The sequence below is a fragment of the Boleophthalmus pectinirostris genome, unplaced genomic scaffold (genome assembly GCF_026225935.1).
Source record: "Boleophthalmus pectinirostris isolate CB_2022bp ecotype Guang Dong unplaced genomic scaffold, ASM2622593v1 HiC_scaffold_7, whole genome shotgun sequence".
Classification (NCBI taxonomy): Eukaryota; Metazoa; Chordata; class Actinopteri; order Gobiiformes; family Gobiidae; genus Boleophthalmus; species Boleophthalmus pectinirostris.
Genome location: NW_026571473.1, coordinates 31,663,045 through 31,684,151, shown reverse-complemented (window position 1 = coordinate 31,684,151; position 21,107 = coordinate 31,663,045). Strand labels below are relative to the sequence as shown.

General features: G+C 39.6%; 1 protein-coding gene across 1 annotated transcript in view; it reads right to left on the bottom strand.

The window, feature by feature from the left end:
• Positions 1-21,107, bottom strand: part of LOC129412105 (inactive N-acetylated-alpha-linked acidic dipeptidase-like protein 2) — a 514,851-nt gene that overhangs the window by 61,269 nt on the left and 432,475 nt on the right. Inside the window, exon 14 of the mRNA XM_055165108.1 lies at positions 18,291-18,380. Within this exon, the coding sequence (XP_055021083.1) occupies positions 18,291-18,380 (90 nt within the window). The remainder of the gene's footprint in view (positions 1-18,290; positions 18,381-21,107) is intronic.

Genomic DNA, 21,107 nt, shown 5'->3' with positions numbered 1-21,107 from the left:
TTGCACTCTCTCCCACCTTGTGATTTCATGTGGTAATACAGGAACTGCTCCATTGTGTTTTTAAACTTTATACACCTTCATTAATTGTTTGGATGATTTCAGTCCTAAAATAGCCAATCTCTACTGAACATAGAGAGCATTTTGAGCTTTGAAGATGTAAACAGACTAATAATAAAGCATTGCTCAAACACATGTGAATGAACGAACATACAACTCCAGATATGTTTTGGAGGAAGCAGCAACATTCTAACACGGCTTAAAGCTCACAAGAGTCAATGTTGTATAATATTAGCCAGATTCAGTCTGACCTCGCAGTGTTAGGATTCTTTCGCTTGACGGCAGGCGGATACTTTTTTTAAATTTAACCAATCGCTGCTATTTGGTCGTGACGTATGTAATGAGCCAATAACGGGGCTAACTGGTATATTAAGCTTTTCCCAAATCCCATAGGAAGAAGGGCAATAATGTCTTTCCCCTTGATAAAATTCACCAAACATTCTCTTTGTTCTGGCTTTAAATCCTCCATCTCAGGAATCATTGCCAACACAGAACGTATGACTTCATCTACATCCATCTCGACCGCTTTGTTTACTCTTGTGCTGTTCCACAAAAGGGACCAGTCATGGCTTCACAGCTCTTCACTCTTGGCCAGTGAGCGGTCTACAACTTGCGGGATTCTTGCAAACCGTCTAGAGCAGGGGTGGACAAACTTTTTGACTCGTGGGACACAAAGGATTCTAAAATTTACATGGAAGGGCCAGACCAGGAGCAGATGGATGGAGTTTTTTGATAATCCACCTCAAAAGAGAAAATAAAATAACATGGGATATGTAGAAAACAGATCCCATGTTATTGAAATATCCCATATTTGAAAATCATTACAAAACATTACAAGAAAATATCTGTCTTTCAAGTCCCATGGTATTTACTATTTATTGAAATGACTTTTAATTATTGTTATTATTAAAGTTTGGCATGCCAGATTAAAAAGATTAAAGGGCCGCATATGGCCCCTGGGCTGTAGTTATTCTGGGCCGTATTCTGATTTCTGACCTAGTTGCTGGAGAGAAATGAAATTGAGTGGAGGAACGAGGTGGCACCAGCATAATATAGGACCTTTAATCGAATTGTGTACTTCTTCTAAAAGAGAGGCGATAATTGAAATATCCATAGCACTGGCTTCTGTCGAGTGTTTGTCCTGCAGTAACCTCACGATGTTTTAATAACCAAATCCACCATGTGTGAAGGCACTCTATAAAGCAGCCCTACCTCAGGCTAGTAATAAAAACACCGGAACCAACACTGTGACCAAGACTGATCACTGTATCACCTCCAACGCACACTACAGCTTTCAGGAAAATCCATATCATCACGAAATGAGCTGGTATAGGAGTAATTCAAAGCCACTACGCATAGAACCACGGTTACACAAAGTAACCCCGTACGCTCACGGCTGCAGCTCATTCCACTGTCATAGCTCATATACTTTTACAGCTGTTGCAGGTTCAAACGCGTTGTTTACTGTTGACGGGGAGATTAAATGAGGGGTTGTGGCGACACGGGAGCGTAAATCTTATCTGCAGCACCCCCTAGAGGTTGTGGAGGGGGGAGTTTCATCTGTGTTTCATCCCAGGCCCAGGAATACTTTGATGTTTCCTCTCTTCTCTAATCTCGTGTGTGGAGGAGAGGAGGGAGAGCCATTTTATTACACAGATCCCATCAAACGGACCATCGCGAGTCTTTGTGCGGCGCTGTAATCTGATTTATGTGGTCTGGGAATTGTTTTTTTTGTTTTTTTTCGCTCTCTTTTTGACAATGAAGTAAAAGGTAATGCCAGACAGACTGCGCGAGGCTTCGATGGTGGGAGCTGTGTTATGACTGATGGTAATGATAATCTGTTTGATTTTTTTTTGGACTCTTCTTAAAGGTCTTATATTACGCCAAATTCTTTCTCCCATAGCCCTTAAGAAATGCTGTTATCTACTCAAAAACATATTGTGTTTTGCTTCATTTACACATGTTTGAGTCATCTTTTGTTATTAGTCTGACTACATCTTAAAAAAAAGTTCCATCTTGGTCCATGAACCATTTGTTCTTTTGAATTTCAACTAAGAACGAAAAAAAATAAAATGGGAAAACATTTTGTTATTTCATTATTTCACTTTAGTGTCAAAAATACGAAACAAAAACAAACAAACAAACAAAAGATTTTGACCTCTATTTCCAATATTTAATTTAAAGTTTCCCCGTATCAGCGCATTTTTTAAATTTTCTTTTTTGGGATCTGACGATTTCACCAGAAATATTCAAAAGCAGGTTACTTTACAGGTCATGCGATATCACAGTAATCCTCAAAGTTTTCAACATAGTCCAAATGTAATTTCCAAAAGTCTGTAGGTATTTTTGAGTGTGAAAAACACAGCTGTCAACCAAAACTGAGCTTTATATAACACCAATTTAAATTTTGATACTTTATTCTCTGCATAGAGTTTTGATTAGTGTTACCTGAAATAAACTTTAAATTAAATATTGGAAATAGAGGTTTGTTTGACACCAAAACAAAATAATGAAATAACCAACCTTTATTACATTTTATTGTTTTTTGTTCCTAATTGAAATTCAAAAGAACAAATGGTACACAGACCCACCTTGTGATGACATGAATTGGTAGTTTTGAAGTTAACAACTACATTTTACCTTTTGTTTAGTAAAGATTGGAAATTCCAGGGCTGAAATTATCCATATGATTCTAGAGTTTAAAACCACAGTGGAGCACCTTCTGTATTACCTCTGTATGACATCACAACGTGGACCTGGTTTTTACCGTCTTAACAAAAGTGAAAAACAGAACTGGTTCATTTTAAACGGTTTGCAGTGGTCCAGAGTTATCCCTCACTTACCTTATGCATTCTCTGCGTACAAATTATTCAGAGTTTATGAGTGCTTTTCACAACTTGTAGACACCAGAGCGGAGATTTGCCGGCACAATAATGGTAAATGATGCAACTAGCATGCTAATACACTTCCTGAATTCAGCGCCAAGACATATTTTGCTCAAATACATGGAAAAAATTGGGTATAGAGAGTAAAATTTTGAGATATGCAATTTCATCATACACTTGTACATTGAGAAACAATGCATTCTATTTTTATGCTACTATTACTTTGGGTTTATATCAATTTTATTTGTTTTAAAGGTCTTATATAATGTAAAATTGACTGTTGTGAACTTTAAGCCATGTTAGAATGTCAGTACCCCCTCAAAAACGTACCTGGAGTTGTGTTTTGTTTTATTCACACACGTTTTATTAACTCTTTACTATTAATCTGTGTACATCTCCAAAACTCAAAACGCTCTGTTCCACCTTGTGATGTCATGAAGTGATCGTTTTCAAGTTTACAGCTACATTTTTACCTTTAGTTCAGTCGGCATCGGAAATTCCAGGGTTTAAATTATCCAAATGATTCTTATAGACAAACTTTATTGATCCACAAGGGTAATTATTTAGATTTTTTTTTTTCTTCTCTGAAGGTGTATGGAGTTTAAAAACACAGTGGAGCACATGCTGTATGACATCACAAGGTGGAACAGGGTGTTTCCAATTTGAGAAAAGAATTAAGCCTAAATATGCCGATGTGTGAGTTAAACATGTGTGAATAAAACAAAACACAACTCCAAGTCTGTTTATGATGAGGAAAAATATTACAACATAAATAAAACAACGCAACTATTTTTTGGTTAATATTCCTCAAGACTTTTCATTTTTTCACATGAGATTCTGCACATTTCTACCATTTATTTTACATTATGCATATAGCCTCTGTTACTCATGGCCATTCAAAAATCTCTCATCTTTTCCCATTCTCTTCGACCATATCATGATTTTTTTTCCCCATAAGGACAGAGAAGGACGTCCATTCAATTCCGATAGTACCTGTAAAATACCCCGTGTCTGAGAATGGAATCTGAATTTGTTAAGAGTTCAGATGAATACCCCGAAGCAACCGCCGCACCGTAAAGGTAATACGCCATTAAATGAGGAAGAACTGACCTTCAAGTTTGGAAAAAAAAGGGCTTTCAATGCAGTCCCATAGATCATTATCCTTGTATGTTTAATATCCAGGAGTGCCATGTGTGTGTTCGTCCAAATGAGCGGTTTTGATTGGCCAGAGTGTAACCATGGAGACTGCTATCCAAAATCTTTATGTGCACTCGACCTCTGCAAATGTTGTACAGGGACTCGATAGCGCAAGGACAGAGCAGTTGGATCTAAACAGAGGAGATATTGGGAAGAAATCTGTAAAAGTGCGAGAAACAGGCGCACAGTTTTCTCCTTTACCGCCTATATATAAGTTTGTTAGTTATGTAAAGGTGCACTGTGTAACTTTTCTCAAGGATATCTGCCATCTGTTTGTCTCCATGAAGATGCTGTTGCTTTGTTCTTTGCTTTAATCATATCCATCTTGCGTTTACTCAATAATAAGTGTCTTTATTGACTGAAAAGCGCACATTCTTACTGTGAGTGGGCTCGCCTCGCCACAGATCTGACATGTAGGTTGGCCCTGCGGCATCGCCTGCTGTCTCTGTACAGATAAGTAAGTGTTTTCTATTTTATTTTGACTTGTACATTTACATTTGTATAATTATGTCTGATTTCACACCTTCAACTTATTTAGAATTTATTATTACCATTTATATTTTTGGTCTTTTTTATTATATTATTTTGTCATATGTGAGCTACTGTGTCCAAATCATTTCGCTTGTGGATCAATAAAGTTCATCTAAGTCTAATTCTAAACAAGCTTTAGCGTTAGTTTGGTGTCAAAAATCAGATACTAACTGAAACTAAAACTTGTATCAAAACTAGATACTCATTTGAGCAGATATTGGTACTAAAAAAATCCCATTCATAGGACAGAAATTAACGTTTCCTGAATAGATTTAGAACCTTTTTTTTTTTTTTTTCCCTCGGGTGAGCTACCTTTACAAAACAAAACTTCTAGAGAGCTACTAATTTTAGCAGCGACAGGAAATAAAGTATACATAAGAGCCTTGGTAAGACTTAGATGGGGTACACTTAGATAAAACATAAAGCAGGATTTATTTCTGAGAACACAAAGTGAGGCATTAAAATGATAGATTTACAATAATAATAGGCATTTAATTCATCGAATTTGAGTTATTCAGGACAATACGTGTAATTTAGTAATCCCTTGGTGAGCTACTTGGAAGGGGAAGAGAGCTACAGGTTGAAGACCGCTGCTTTAGAATGATGTTGAGCTGTATCAGAACAAGTATAAGAGCACATAGACTAGTATACGCTCATGGACCACTATGGAACCTACCTGAACCACTGAGGGATTACACAGATATAAAACCACATGGGAATAGAAAAAGTACTACGATTTAATGTTGAAAATCACACTCTACTGTCTAAATAAAGACACAACCAAAAGAACATACCACCCTAGGCAGATGATTTATGTTTTGCATTTTCCTGAAAACCTTGAAAAATTACATTCAAAATTAGTTATGCAATGAGGCAACGGTTATTTCCTGTGTAGAAACAAGATGAGTCCCACAATTGAGCCTTGGGGAACACCTGTATAACCACACACCTCGACTCAACTCGGCGAGCAGAAGGCGATGGGCAGTACTGATCCACAGAAAGGACCAAAAAGGTAACCTCTGACTGCCTAACTCATCCCGTGTTCGCAGCGAATGTTTTGTATGTGAAGCTCCATCAAAGTGGGATCTCGTTTGTTAAGCGAGAGGTGCAGAAGACAAACAGGCTGAGCTCGCACTTTCTTGTTCTTGTGGTTTTACAGCAACATCACATCTTGGTCGCTTTGCAGTGGAAGTTGTTTCTTGGTGAACAGCTGGTGCCTTTCGCTTTGGCGCTGACTTTTTAAATTTGTAACCAAGGTGGAGCGAGGGATCGGGGGTTTGCTTTGATGACGCTCCACATACAAAATGTTCACTGCAAACTCGGGATGGTTTCTTAGACAGTCAAATGTTTCCTTTTACGTCCTTCCTGTGTATCAATACCTGCCCATCGCCTTCGCCTTTCACTATTTTTCAAGTCTGTTGGGAAGGGAAACAGTTTGAACAGAGGTTTGCAGTCACACAGATCTGATTCCCTTTTGCAGTTTTGCAGTTTTCCGCTGTTAGGACATCCAACAGTCACACAATTACGATGTTTGAATCCCAAAACTAAAATATGACAATATCAGAACCAGAAACAAAAGCGATATGGTTCAAAAGACTAGAAAAGATCGACTTTGTCAATAGATGCATCCCACTGGAAAAACAAACATGGTGGTTTGATGCTCACTTTTTCAGAAAGTCCTTCCCAGTATGCATTGCGCAATAACCGCAAGTCTGAAATTCATGATGCATGCATACAAGCCATGCATAATATGTCTTTAAATAACTGCAAAAATAACTTTCTGGCTAACATAATTCATAACACTGGCCTTGCCCTATGGCCCGCTGTGATGTGGCTAAAGCTAACACCTCTGAGCAGTGATCAATGGCCCTCTCTCCTCTCCCCGGAGCAGGTGCATGTGTCAAACTTTGGAAAACTGCTGTAAAACAAAGAGGGAAACGCCAGAGGAGCACGGAGAACAGAACCTGCCACCTGCCGCGCCCCGTCCACAAGTCCACAAGACAAATGAGTTCACAGGACCACGAGTAGTTTAAGTCCCCGCGCAGCCAGTTTAACAATACACACAGACTGTACCGGGGAGACGGAGGAACCGGGACTACAAGGGCTGGAGGAACAGGCGGCAGAGACGGGAGGAAGGCTGAGGAAAAGCTAAAGGATGAATTATTCCAAAGTGTGAGCCATGTGGACACCCCTATTTGTAAATTCATTCATTCATAAATGTGTTAAAGGTCCTATATTATGTAAAATGTATTTGTTTTTTGAATGTTCAGCCATGTTAGAATATTGTTACCTCATCAAAAACATACCTGGAGTTGTGTTTTCTTTTATTTATTATTAGTCTGTCTACATCTCCGAGCTCAAAACGCTCTGTTCCATCTTGCAGGCCTGGGTGCAGACCAAGCTGACTGAGGGTGCATCTGCATTTTTAAATGGGTGAAGACAATGTTCTTCCAGTAAATGTCATTATTTAATGGCCACCTTGTGATGTCATAGTGGTAGTTTTCACATGAACAACTACCTTTTACCTTTAGTTCAGTAGTGAATGAAGCAAAACACAACTCCAGGTATGTATTTGATGAGAGAACAACATTATAACTAGGGGTGTGCAATTATATTGAAATATCGATATATCGTATTCGTTTAATTTGATGATACAGTATTGATATCATGGACTGCTGTATCGATATATCACCAAGAGTAATTTTTGGTATATTTTATTAAATTATTTTGTGTAAAAGCTACAAAGTGTTGACATTTTCACTGTTTGATGAGTAAAATTATTATTATTTTTTTCAAATTAATGGTACGTTTATATGATGACAGTCTGAACGGAAGTCACAAAAGTGGCGTCGTGTTTTCACTTCTTATTCCACGTTTAGATGAGCGTTTTCGGGAGGGAAACTGCTTGCATACAGTGACACAAAAATGTGTGGAATTCATCATCGACTTGTTCTCCAGGTCTTGTCCATAGTCGCCTGGCTCGTCTGCAACGAACTGGTGCATCCAGAATTTGACAGAGGTGACTGCAGGTCCTTCTCTGTTCACTAATAGTATCTCTGCATATTCTGTACATTTGTTGGGAGCCTCCTGTAAGTTTATTAGAGCTGCCAGAGCATGGAAATGACCTAACATGTTTGTTTCTGTGTACTGTATGTATGTGACGTAAACATGTACGTGACGTGAGCAGATCTGACCAGAGTTTTGCGTCTTGGGCAGTGTAGACGGAAACGCTACGGCGGAGTGTATTCAACTTTTCCACTCTGCAGGGTGGTTTCAGATTTTTGCATTTTTAAGCCCCAAAAACGCTGTCACTGTCTAAACGAAAGGCACTTCCGATAAAATATTTAGTCGTTTTCAGCTGTATACATTCTCCTGTAAACAGGCTCTTAGTAAACTTTTAGTATCACAGCCATGATTTAGCCTTTTTTTCACTGAACCAATGTGAAATATATCACATCAAATCATACTCAATCAAAAGTTCACTATATCAAAACGCGTATCATATCATGGCCTACTGTATGTATCAAGGTATGTATCGTAGGTATGTAAGACACCCAAACCCTAATTATAACAGAGTGTAAAATGTCCATTAAGTAACTTTCTGGTGTAAGGTCTGCATCTGGTTGTTTACAAAGAGATGCTATTGCTTTTCTTCCAATGTTCCACAGTATGGCATTAAACATCTATCTTTATGAACACAGAAACTGACATAAGTTACAAGTGAGATCCGTGCAGAGGCGAACGCAGTAATCTCTCTGTAATAACGCGCGTTTATGAAGGTATTTTTGAGCAATGACAACATGACTGACAGTTAAACAGCAAAACCCACCATAAAATTCAGATTGCAGATTCATTGGGCTGGTTTATGGTTAATATCTCTGCAATTACTCGGCCTATCCACATAAAAAAAACTGGCACAAAGTTCAGCGTCTTCTCTGTTTGCATAAATACACAGAAGTGATTTTTTCTTTCTTTTTTTACAGAAACTTTTGAATGTTGCGTCATTATTCAGCTCTGAAAAGTTTTGACAGCTGAAAAAACTATAAGATGTAAGATTAATACGACGAATTTGTGAAGCCGATCCCAAACAAATACCAAAAAGGTTCAACATTTGTGGATGATAAGTTTGGATATTTCTTTCAAATACAGTAAATCTCCCATAAAGTTATTTATCTAGGCCAATTCCCTCCGTCTGAAACTATGATAAATCCGAGAATGCGAACGCTATTTATTATAACGCCATTTTGCACTTCTGTTCACCGGCTTCAGAATGATGAAAAATTAGGATTGTTGCCATAGCGATGAGCAATTTAAAGGTCCTATATTACGGAAAATTGATTCGTTTGACCTTTAAGCCACGTTATAATGTTGTTACCATTGAAAACATACCCGGAGTTGTGTTTTGTTTCATTCACACGTTTGAGTAATAATTTATTATTAGTCTGTTTACATCTCCAAAGCTTAAGATGCTCTGTTCCACCTTGTGATGTCATGAATCAACAAAATAGCATAATATGGACCCCTTAAATCTAAATATTATATCTTTAGATTGGGGAAAAAGTTCTGTTCTCAAAATGTAGCATAAAAGTAAACCATGAGTTTGCAATCTATCAAAACAGGCCTGTATGTGTGCCAGATTTTTGTTCTTTTTTAAGTGCTTGTTTGGTTTTTTGCTGTCACATCGAAAAAGTAACTATCTGCCAATTTAATTTCATCCGGGACATTTGTCAGCATTTCTGTATTTTGGAAAGCCCTACCTAATGATGCTATAATCTACACAAACTGTACCAAAGAGACAAGAGGGAACCAGGGGTGCAAGAGGTGGAGGGATAGAAACAAGGGATGGGAAAATGTCTGAAAAACGTCTTTATTGTGTAAGCATGGTGTCTTATATTTGTGATTTATGTTTTAATAATAAGATTATGTTCAAAGTTCACATTTTAAACCAGAAGAATTTACAAAATGAGAGACAAATGAATCAAAATGTGTTCAAATAGTGTGATTCTTGAATTAAAGGGCCTATATTAGACCATTTTCTGATCTATGTTATATGATTCCTCAACAAAAATATACCTGGAGTTGTGATTTGTTTCATTCACACAGGTTTAAAACACAAAAATGCATTTAGGCTGAGCTCTTCTCTCAAACAGAAAACTTTTTGACAAACCCATTTGTAAATATGAAGAATTCTGTAGAAAAATTGCAATGCATAATATCCTTAAAAAAATAAGTCCTCAAATTGTTGCATATTGATTCTCTGCAGTGATATCATGTTTGGGGTGTTCTACATGTATCTCTAATGGTGAAATGTTTAGGAGTTACCGTGGTGACACAAAGTACACAGGCAAAACACAAAAACAAACTCCAAAAATTTTAAGATTGTCTGAAAAAACTGATTTAAACATCACATTTCCAGGAGTCTCTGATCAATATGGTCCTGTTTAGGAGTTTGATTTACATTTGTAATTTTTAAGTCAATTTATTATGGTCAGATTATGTTAAAATATATCACAAATAAAAGTCCAAATGAAGCCTCAGACAGAGCAGAGCCTACAGTTAACAAGCCAGGCTGGCGCCACCTAGTGCCTCCGCTCAATTTCATTTCTCTCCAGCGACTAGGTCAGGAATCAAAACACCGTATTTTCTGGGCTATTAGGTGCTCTGGATTATAAAACGCACTGTCATTAAATGGTCTATTTTCGAACTTTTTTCACAAATAAATTGCACCGAACTTTAAACGAAAGGTGGGTCAGTGGGACTTTGTTTGGCGCGTTCACGGTGACTCTCGGATTTGTTCAGTTGTGGCGTGTAGGGAGGGTGCTATCTGGGACTGTGGATTGTTGCCGTGTTCGCAGTGACTCAGTTGTTCAGTTGTGTCTAGAAGTAGCACATTGGACTTGCTTTTTCAGTTTGTTCCTTCATTCCGTTCCTCGTCGGCGTGGAGTGATAAGTGCAGCTGTCGGTGTTTTTCGCTGTGCGGTCGCTGTCTGCTCTGTGCGTGTTTGCGTGTGCTGTGGGTGGTGCGGCTTTGTTGTTTACTGAAGTCGTGCTGGGACGCCCGAGTGGATTCGTGTATGGGGCGCTCTGGATCGTAGGGCGCGAGGTCTTTTTTTGATGGGGTTAGAGGCTTAAGGGCACGTCTAATATCCCGAAAAATACGGTACATTTGTAATTTTTTTGGTCAGTTTTTTATGGTCAGATTGTGTTAAAATATATCACAAATAAAAGTCTAATGAGGCCTCAGACAGAGCAGAGCCTACAGTTAACATCATCAGCTCCACAGTATCAATAGCTGGTGGGAACACAACCCATCAAAGTAGACGCGTTAAGCAAACTTTTAAACATAAAAATGTCTGGGTCACTGCAAATGGAAGATGTCAGAGGATTCTATTTCTGTATTTTAGAAAGCCGTATAATGCATCGGTCTCCTTTTGCTTCAAGCTCCTCCAAAAATTCCACATTTGTCATACTTAAAATACCCAAAATATACATTTGGAAACTTCACTCTAACTTTAAAGGGAATATACTACTCTATTTTCTGATCTATGTTACAATGCTGTTTCCTCATCACAAACATACCAACAAAAATAAACCTTAAAAATGGTTTTAAAGGTAATATATTACACAATTACTGACTCTTGTGAGCTTTAAGCCATGTTATAATGTTGTTATCTCTTCAAAAACAGATCTGGAGTTGTGTTTTGTTTTATTCACACATGTTTAAGAGACAAATCCAGACAAATCATTTGGATAATTTCAGATCTGGAATTGTGAATCTCTACTGAACAAAATAAAACTGCTGCTGTTAACATGAAAACTATCACCACATGACATCACAAGGTCGAAAAGGCCATTTTGAGCTTAAGAGATGCAGACACAGTAATAATAAAGGATTACTCAAACGTGTAAATGAAACAAAACACAACTCCAGGTAGGTCTGTAACGATAACAGATTTTGCTGACCAATTAATTGACCAAGAAATTATTGCGATAAACGACATTGACATTTTCAGACATTGACATTTTCAGACCAATTTCAACTAATATAATGACAATGGAATAAAAATGCTAATACACCCTTAAACTTGACTTTCTAAAGAACATTTATCACAGGAACTGCAAGACAACCAAAAACTACAGGCCTAAATAAAATAGACTTCTTCACATAAGAATGTAGTCTGGCTTACAGCAAGGACTTGTTAGCAAAAAATGCACTTGAAAACAATAATAGAATGAATTATTAAGTCTCTGTAACAAAACTGCCCTCAGAAGTTAGTCATTGATTTCCATTGGCATATTGTGGCTCCTCTCCTCCTTTGGTTTTGAAGTGTTCGTATTAACCCGCGACACAGGGTCCTATTTCTCTATGAAGGAGTCCCTGTCCTGTCTGGTATCGTGTCAGTGTAAATTTCAGCGGATTTCGGGCTCTCCTAGGGGTGGGGCTAGTTGTGTTGTCAGGTATGGGTGTATGTCAGCTGCTGCGGTTTGAGCCATTTCTTCTCGTTGTTGCATTTGACACATGTGGGTCATTGAAACGTATCAAACTTACTAGTGTTGATTTGACATCGTGACTTGTTTTGTCACACATCGATGAGCTGTTCTGGTGCTCTGATGGCGGCGTTAGCGCTGAGGCTGCGTTGCTGAACAAATAATCCATCTATACCATAGGGGTGGGCAAACTTTTTGATTCGTGGGCCACAAAGGGTTCTAAAATTTGATGGAAGGGCTGGACCAGTAGCCAGGCTGGCACCGGCTAGTGCCTCCACTCAATTTCATTTCTCTCCAGCGACTAGGTCAGGAATCAAAATACAATTTACAGTTCGCAAAAAACAGTGATATATTCAGTGTTGTCAACCATTCCCAAAATCGAGGATTTAAAGCCAGAATAAAGAGAATGTTTGGCGAATTTCATCAAGGGGAAAGATGTTATTGCCCTTCTTCCTATTGGATTTGGGGAAAGCTTAAAATACCAGCTAGCCCCGTTAGCGGCGCATTGCATATGTCACGACCAAATAGTAGTGATTGGTTAAATGAGAAGAAGTACCCATGTACAATCGAGCGAATGAAATCTAAGACGGATTGTATGAAGTGAAAACCGTCTCTTTGGTAGAGAGACAGAGGCACGAGGAAAACAAATAAGCATGCAAATAGAAATTATCATGGCCGGAAAAGTTATCAAGCTCATTAAAAGTTATCTTGCGATTAATTTATTTATCGATTATCATTACATGCCTCACCCCAGGTTTATTTTTGAGCAGGTAACAACATTATAATATGGCTTAAAGCTCACAAGAGTCAATTTTGTGTAATATAGGTCCTTTAAAGCAATTTTTAAAGCCTTAAGTTTACTTTTATTTTCTTCTTTACTACATTCCACACATGTCCGTTTATAGCCACAAAGACGACACAAATGGAAAAAACATGTCCAAACTTTGGACTTTTCCACTGGTAACGTATGAACCAAGCATCTGCAACACTGTCCAACCCTTTACACCACATCTCCTTTCGCTTCCTCGTCACGACACCTCCAGCGGCACACTCCTGCTCCAGCTAAACGCTTTCACCCCAGACATATCAACACGACTGAGATGATTTCAGAAGTGCATTTCTTGGATGTAGAATTGTACTAAACCCCACTCGCTCTGAAGGCAAATCGCTGTTTACTCCTCCAAACCCCAGTCAATGTACAAGCTCTGGGCGGCGCGCGGCGAAAGCATTATGAATTTAACACACGCTTTCAAGTATTTACTGAGCCAACTGCAGAGCCAGCCCCGAGCTTTCCACGGCAACATTTACTCTGGAACAACCTCAACGCTTATCCCCTACATTTCTGACAAAACTACCACCCAAAATCTTGCATTGCCAACAAAATAAATTTAAAAAGTGTTTGGTAATGTCTAAAGAAGCTAGTGGTGTTCTTGAATCGGCCACTGTGTATATTATTGGACATAGCAGGTGTTCATGGGGACGCTTTGGGCTCCATTGACTCTGGTTCCAATTAACTTGAGAAATTGTCACCCTTCTCTCTGTAACTGCTGCTGTGAGCCTCGTCATTTCGGTCTTAAAATGTTTGTATTAACCCGCTCTACATTTCAGATGCTACAGGCTTTTTACACCATATGTGCGAGCAAACTTTGTGGCAGATGACCTTCTAGAGGAAATACTTTGAGGGAATTAACTATTTCATCACCAACTGAAACACTAGAGCGAAGTAATAGTGAGGTCTTTCCTGCTGCGATGCCTGGAGGCTGCTGTGATGCTGCAGGAAACAGAGGAGGGACACTTTTGGCTTTTCCACGCGATCTGCTGACCCTCCATGACCTGTCCTCCTGTCAAACTGCACTGAGACCTTTGACTGCGACACAAAGGACACTGAGTCCCGTATTTTCTGGGCTATTAGGTGCGCTCTTAAGCCTCTAACCCCATCAAAAAACGACTGTGCCCCCTGCAGTCCAGAGCACCGTATACACAAATCCACTCGGGTGTCCCAGTACGACTTCAGTAAACTACAAAGCCGCACCACCTGCAGCGCACGCAAACACACATGGAGCAGACAGCGACCGCGCAGCGAAAAACACCCGCAGCCACACTCATCACTCCACGCCGACGAGGAACGGAGTAACAAACCGAAAAAGCGAATCCAATGTGCCTTTATGAGCCACAACTGAACAACTGAGTCACTGCGAAAACGCCGACAATCCAGCGGTCCCAGACAGAACCCTCCCTACACGCCACAACTGAACAAAGCCCAGAGTCACTGAACTGCCAAACAAAGCTTCCGTCCCACGCCGACAATCTAACGGTCCCAGACAGCACCCTCCCTACACACCACAACTGAACAAAGCCCAGAGTCACCTTGAACGTGCCAAACAAAGTCCCACTGACCCATCAAACTGTTGTGTTTCGTTTAAAGTCCGGTGCAGTTTATTTGTGAAAAAAGTTCGAAAATAGACCATTTAATGACAGTGCGTCTTATAATCCAAAGAGCCTAATAGCCCATAAAATACGGTATCTCTCTTTCCTGGAGTTTTTATTTTGCCATTTTGTCCGTCAATAAATTCACATTCTATATCTAATTTCTAATCTCCAAATTCACTCCTCTAACTGCTACCCTGATGAGGTTCGTCTGACTGGAGCTGAATGCAATGGGTGACGTGACACTCCCTTAGTTCATTTTTTATAGTCTATGGCAGGGGTGACAAACTCAAATTCACAGAGGGTCAAAATTAAAAACTGTGACCAAGTCGTGGACCAAACTAAATATTTATTAAAAAAAAAAATTCAGCGACATCTGCATGTTTTCTCTTCTTTCGAGATATGTAATGTTAAACCTTTTCTTATTAAAATAAATGTTTAATAATAGTTTTGATTAAACACTGAATCCAGAACAAGCATCATATAAAATAATAACAAAATTTTAAATAAATAATGTCTCAATAGTCTATCTGTACCTAGCGGGCCACCTCTAATACATATATGACATGATCTCGTGGGCCTAATATAATTATATCGCAGGCCAAATTTGGTCCCCCCGCCTGAGTCTGACATGTCTGGTCTATGGAATCGGCACAAGCAAAACAGGCAATAACATTTCCAAGATGAGACAAGAGGATGGACAACTTTCTACTAGAAAAGTTACATAATGCACCTTCAACGCAAGTACTAGGGCTGAAGGATTTAGGAAAAATATCACAACAAGCACATGACAAGCATAACTATTATGTTATTAGATTCTTTTTTCAGACCAAGAGTTTGTTTTTATACCTGACAGTTTCGACTACTCATTAGCGGTCTTCCTCAGAGTGTCATGATGTTGCTGTGACGTGTTTGATCCGTTGATTTAAACAGGTTCTGGCGCTGTCTTCCTACCGGTAGAGGCAGGATGACAGCGCCATCTGCAGTCCGACCTCTTCAGGACAGTATCCCAGGTGTGTAAGAGTAAAAAGCCCCCTGTTCTGGTTTATGGGCTTATGGGCACTTGTCCGCATTTCGTTGCTCTTTAATCCAGCGATGATGTTTGTTTTTTTCTGTCCCAATGATGTTTGCTCTGTCCCAGTCCATAATGTCGTTCTCTCTTTTCTGAGGAAGACGGCAGGTGACCAGTCGAAACTGTCGGGTATGAAAACAAACTCTTGGTCTGAAAAAAGAACCTAATAACATAAATTATTGGAAGACCAAACAAACCTCATTGGAGTATTACTATTATATTTGTGATTTATGTTTTAATATAAGGATTCTTTTCAAAGTTCACATTTTAAACCACAAGAATTTTGTTCAATCTCTATTGAACTAAAGGTTAAAGGTAGTTGGCAATGTAAAAACTACTGCTACATGACATCACAAGGTGGAACATTTTGAGCTTTGGAAATGTACTAATAATAAAGGGTTACTCAAACATGGTGAATAAAACAAAACACAATCCAAGGTATCCCAGCATTCTAACGTGACTAAAAGGTATCAAGAGTCAGTTTTTTGTGTTAGTTGTTGTTAGTAGATACATTTCTGTTTTTTCCTTTGCATTTTTGACAAAACTCCCACCAAAAATCGTGTGTCACAACAACAAAAAAACAAAAAAATTGCCTGGTCATGCCGAAAGAAGCTGCCGGCGTTCTTGCATGTGAATTGGCACACGCTGGCAAAACATTGGGAGTGATGGATGCGGCGTTCGCTTGGCGTTTATCTCGAGAAACAGATGCGTGTCGTGAACTAGCATAAGCGTTTGTAGCGGAGAAGTGGAGTAACCTTGTGGGGAGATTTGATGGAGAGATTTGGAAAAGCAGCGGCGTCTGATGGATAGAAGGAGGGAGACGTCAAGAGCATTAGTCAAATAGGACAGAATGGATGGAGACGGTTTTGGTTTATTCACACGGAGAGAGAGGAGGAGGAGGAGGAGGAGGATTTGTGATGAATGGAAAGTTGGCGGATATAGTACGAGTAACAATAAGGAATCAAAATAGAAATATAACACACTTTCTGTCATATTCCAGTGATGGGTTTGGCGCTTTCCAGTCTGCCCCTCCCCTCTTGTTTTGTCTGCCCTTATTTGGAAGTTCCTGGACCTGGCACACTTGGAACTAGGGCCCAATCATATGGATATTTTGCGGCTGATATGATACCAATAAAATGGATGAGTTTGAGCTGCTGATACCCGATATAAAAGCCGATATATTTAGTAATGTAAAAATTTGCTCTAAATCTTTTTTGAATAATAAACTTATTTTTGGCTCTGGATTTTAAACTGGGTTTGTTTAAGCGACATTTATTGTTATTCTGTCTTTTTACGTCATATTTAAAGATGGTAGGTCGGCCTAATGGCGTTTTTGCATGACATTCTAGCCTGTAAAGAAAGTAAGTAAACTACCACTATCAACCTTTAGAGGTAAATGCGTGCAAGATGTGTGTATTAATTACATCTGTAAATGCCGATCATTCACACTTCTGTTTACAGCTCACTTACAATCAATAAATGCGGGTCCAGTAATGTGTGTACAGCCATTATATTAATTTATTTTCATTTCATTTATTTTATTTGTTTGACCCAGGTACAACAAAATTCAAAAACAATAACAAAAACAGTGATATGTACATGAATATATTTGGGACCTGGTGCTCAAAAGGACTAGGATGAAGTTTAAAAAACTTATGGAGTCCTACCCCAATTATAGTCACTTTACAATAGGTCAATGTAAGAGAAAACAGGATGTTTATGTGTGGGAGCTACAGCAACTAAGGGCTAACCAATGAGAAAGAACCGAAAGTAGCTCTAAAACCGACACATTTGCAACACTCATCGCTCATACAGGCTCCTCTCAGATCACAAGTCTCCACAAATAAGTGTCTTTTTAATCCTGACTCAAAACGATCGTTCGTAAAAAGAATATAATCCAGCATGTTGCAGCAGCTGTGTGTGTCCTTAGTCTATGGGACAGTCCTCTCTGCTCCGCTCTCAAACAAGCAGTAGTTTTGTTGCTGGCCTAACCACGCTGAAGTTCACATTTATTTATCGTCAGTATCACGGATCAGACACAAGAGCATTTAAAGCCAGTTCCCTGTGCTCAGGTGTAAGCAAGCACACATGAGTCACGTAACTCTGGAGGTGTGTTCAGGGGCAGTACGGCGTCACAAACACAGATAAATTCTGATAGGCGCCACATATTAGGACATTTATCTCTCTGTAAATTGGATTAAATGGACATAATATAGTTTACGCTTCATAACAAGATATTACATGCCCACGTGGAAAAAGAAGAAGCGAGATTTAGACCGATAGCTGTCAGGCCCTACTTGGAACCTATGCTTATACACTGCAACTAGTAGCAGTTTATAAGCAGTAGTCCTGTGTTAGTCCTGTGTTAGTCCTGTGTCAGTCCTGTGTCAGTCCTGTTTTAGTCCTGGTTTTGTCCTGGTTCTGTCCAGTTTTAGTACTGTGTTAGTCCTGGTTTTGTCCTGGTTCAGTCCTGTTTTAGTCCTGTGTTACTCCTTGTTCAGTCAAATAAAGTTCCAGTACCGGCATCTTTTTTCTGAGTGAATGTGTGTGTGTTTTTTTTAACTCCATAGATTAATTCTACATCGAATAAACAGCATTTGTGAAAATCTGTCCACTCTACAATGTCTGCTTACCTTGGCGATGGTCTCGTGGAACTTGAAGAGTGGGTCGAGACTCTGAGGAGAGTCCACGGAGAACTGGGCCTCTGACAGCAAACTGGAGGTCTGAAAAAGAACCACATCCAACACGTCAAATGACTGTAATGAATCATGTATTTTGAAAAGCGAGCAGAGGGAGGCGCTTTGAGGATTTGTGGATTTAACAAAGTTCGATGTCTCTTCTGCTTAGATCCTTTCTTTTGCCCAATCAGGGTTACTCAGACAGGTGTGAACAAAACAAAACATGACTCCAGCAGGGGTGTAGTGGGTGTGGTACACGGGGGTACGCCGTCCACCCACTTCTTCCAAAGTGAGATATAAAAAAACAAAAAACAAATATAAAATAGGTATAACTTAAATGTCAAACCGGAGCTATTGGCAACGGTGAAAACAACCTGCATAGGCTCATGATATCTGCAGAACTGTCCTAAAGTGACCTGAGACATGAGGGACCAGGACTGAACCAGGACTAAACCAGCACTAAAACAGGACTGAACCAAGACTAAAACAGAACTGAACCAGGACTGAACCAAGACTAAAACAGAACTGAACCAGGACTAAAATAGTACTTAACACGGACTAAAACAGCACTCAAACAGGACTAAACCAGGACTAAACCAAGTCTAAACCAGGACTGAACCAGAACTGAACCAGGACTGAACCAGAACTGAACCAGGACTGAACCAGGACTAAACCAGGACTGAACCAGGACTGAACCAGGACTAAAACAGGCCTAAACCACATCTAAGCCATGTCTAAACAAGAACTAAACTAGGACTGAGTGCCAGGATAGGCCTGGAGGTGTGCCCACGTAAACTGTCAGGTGACTTCGAGAGTAAGAGCAGCCGTTGCCTGATGATGCTTTGCGGTCACCCTGCTCCACGGGCTTGGGGTTCTCTTTCTCGCTCTCAAGTCCAAGATTAGTCCTGGTTCATGTTCATGTTCATGTTCATTGTAGCCTATGATTTATGTTCTGTAGGTGATTATGAACGGCGTTAATCTTAATAACATGATACCGCATAATTTTGAGTAACAAACTGGCAACTTTATGTTAGTACTGAAAGTTAGTTTTGTTTTGTTTTTTAAATAAACAACCTATATGACACCTGTGTGTATTTTGGCATGTCAAGTTCAGTGTATGGCTTTTGGGGTGGAGGTGGATGGGGGTGGGATCACGTGCCCCCACTTAAAAAATTCCCACTACGCCATTGAACTCCAGGTATGTTTTTGACAAGGAAACAACATTATAAGAGCGTAATCCGGACCCTTAAATCTCTCAACCTTAAGGAACACCTCCACAAACACAGGCAGAACATGCACTCTCTAGTATCAGCATTCAACCCGCAACCTTTTCGCACACAGAGACAACGCTAACTAGGCCATATTCCCGTCTCCTACCTCACAGTGACACCAGCGCTCCGGAGTTGTCCTTCCACCACTATGCAAATGTATGTTAGCGATGAAATATTCTAACGCCCTTTACTTTGGATGGAGGCCTTAAAGTTGGTTTGATGGCCGGAGATTCTGCTGACCGAGCTGGAGATAGCCCGGCGTAAATGTGGAACCCGGAATACGGCACACTTACGAAGATGGGTCTATCTCCCTCTGCACTCGGCCTGAACTTCAATTAAGAGTAGTCCCCATTCGCGCCAGCCATTACCATGTCATTTGAATACATTTTATGCTCCAAAGATCCAGATACGGTAATATTAAAAGTAACATTCTCTGTTCGTGTTGGAATTGTTTCGAAATACGAGATTTATTCATACGTTTTAGATGGTGAGGAAGTTGTAACCTGGTTTTATGGAAATTCGTGAACTGAGCTAAGAAATGGCTGGGCGATTCGATACTAAAAGGTGTTAAAAAGTCTTATTGTGGAAATTAAACAAATGTGAATTCAATGTCAGTTTTAAAATTCATGTACTGATGAGGCAACGTCAAATCTGTAATAGGTTTAAAGGGCCCGTATTATGAAATTTCTGTGTTATACTGTTGTTTTCTCATCACAAACAGACCTGGAGTTGTGTTTTGTTTCATTCACAGATGTTTAACACATGTTTAGAGTTCAAGTTAACAGCTACTTTTTATCTTTAGTTCAGTAGAAATTAGTAATTCCAGGGATGAAGTTATGTAAATCAGTGGTTCTCAACCCCCGGGCCGTGGACCGGTACCGGGGCCTGGGTTGTTTGGTATTGGGCCGCGTGGACCGTGCCTCCTCCTGTGTTTCCCACGCCTCTAAACCAGAACTAAACCCAGAACTAAAATCAGGTCTAAACCAAGTCTAAACTAGGTATAAACTAGGTCTAAACCAGGTCTAAAACCAGGACTAAAACATGATTTAACCAGAACTAAACCAGGTCTAAACCAGGTCTAAAACCAAGACTAGACCAGGACTAAAACAGGATTTACCCAGAACTAAACCAGGTCTAAACCAGGTCTAAAACCAAGACTAGACCAGGACTAAAACAGGATTTAACCAGAACTAAACCAGGTCTAAAAATAGGATTAACCAGGACTAAAACAGGACTTAACCAGGACTAAAACAGGACTTAACCAGGACTAAACCAGGTCTAAACCAGGCCTAAACCAGGCCTAAACCAGCTCTAAACCAGGCAAAAAAACAGCTCTAAACCAGGCAAAAAACCAGGTCTAAACCAGGTCTAAACCAGACCTAAAACCAGGTTTAAATCAGGTCTAAACCAGTTTAAAAACAGACTGGAGCACTTCTTGCATTACTGCGTGACATCACAACGTGGACCAAAGTGTTTTCATTTTGAGGAAAGAACTCAGGCT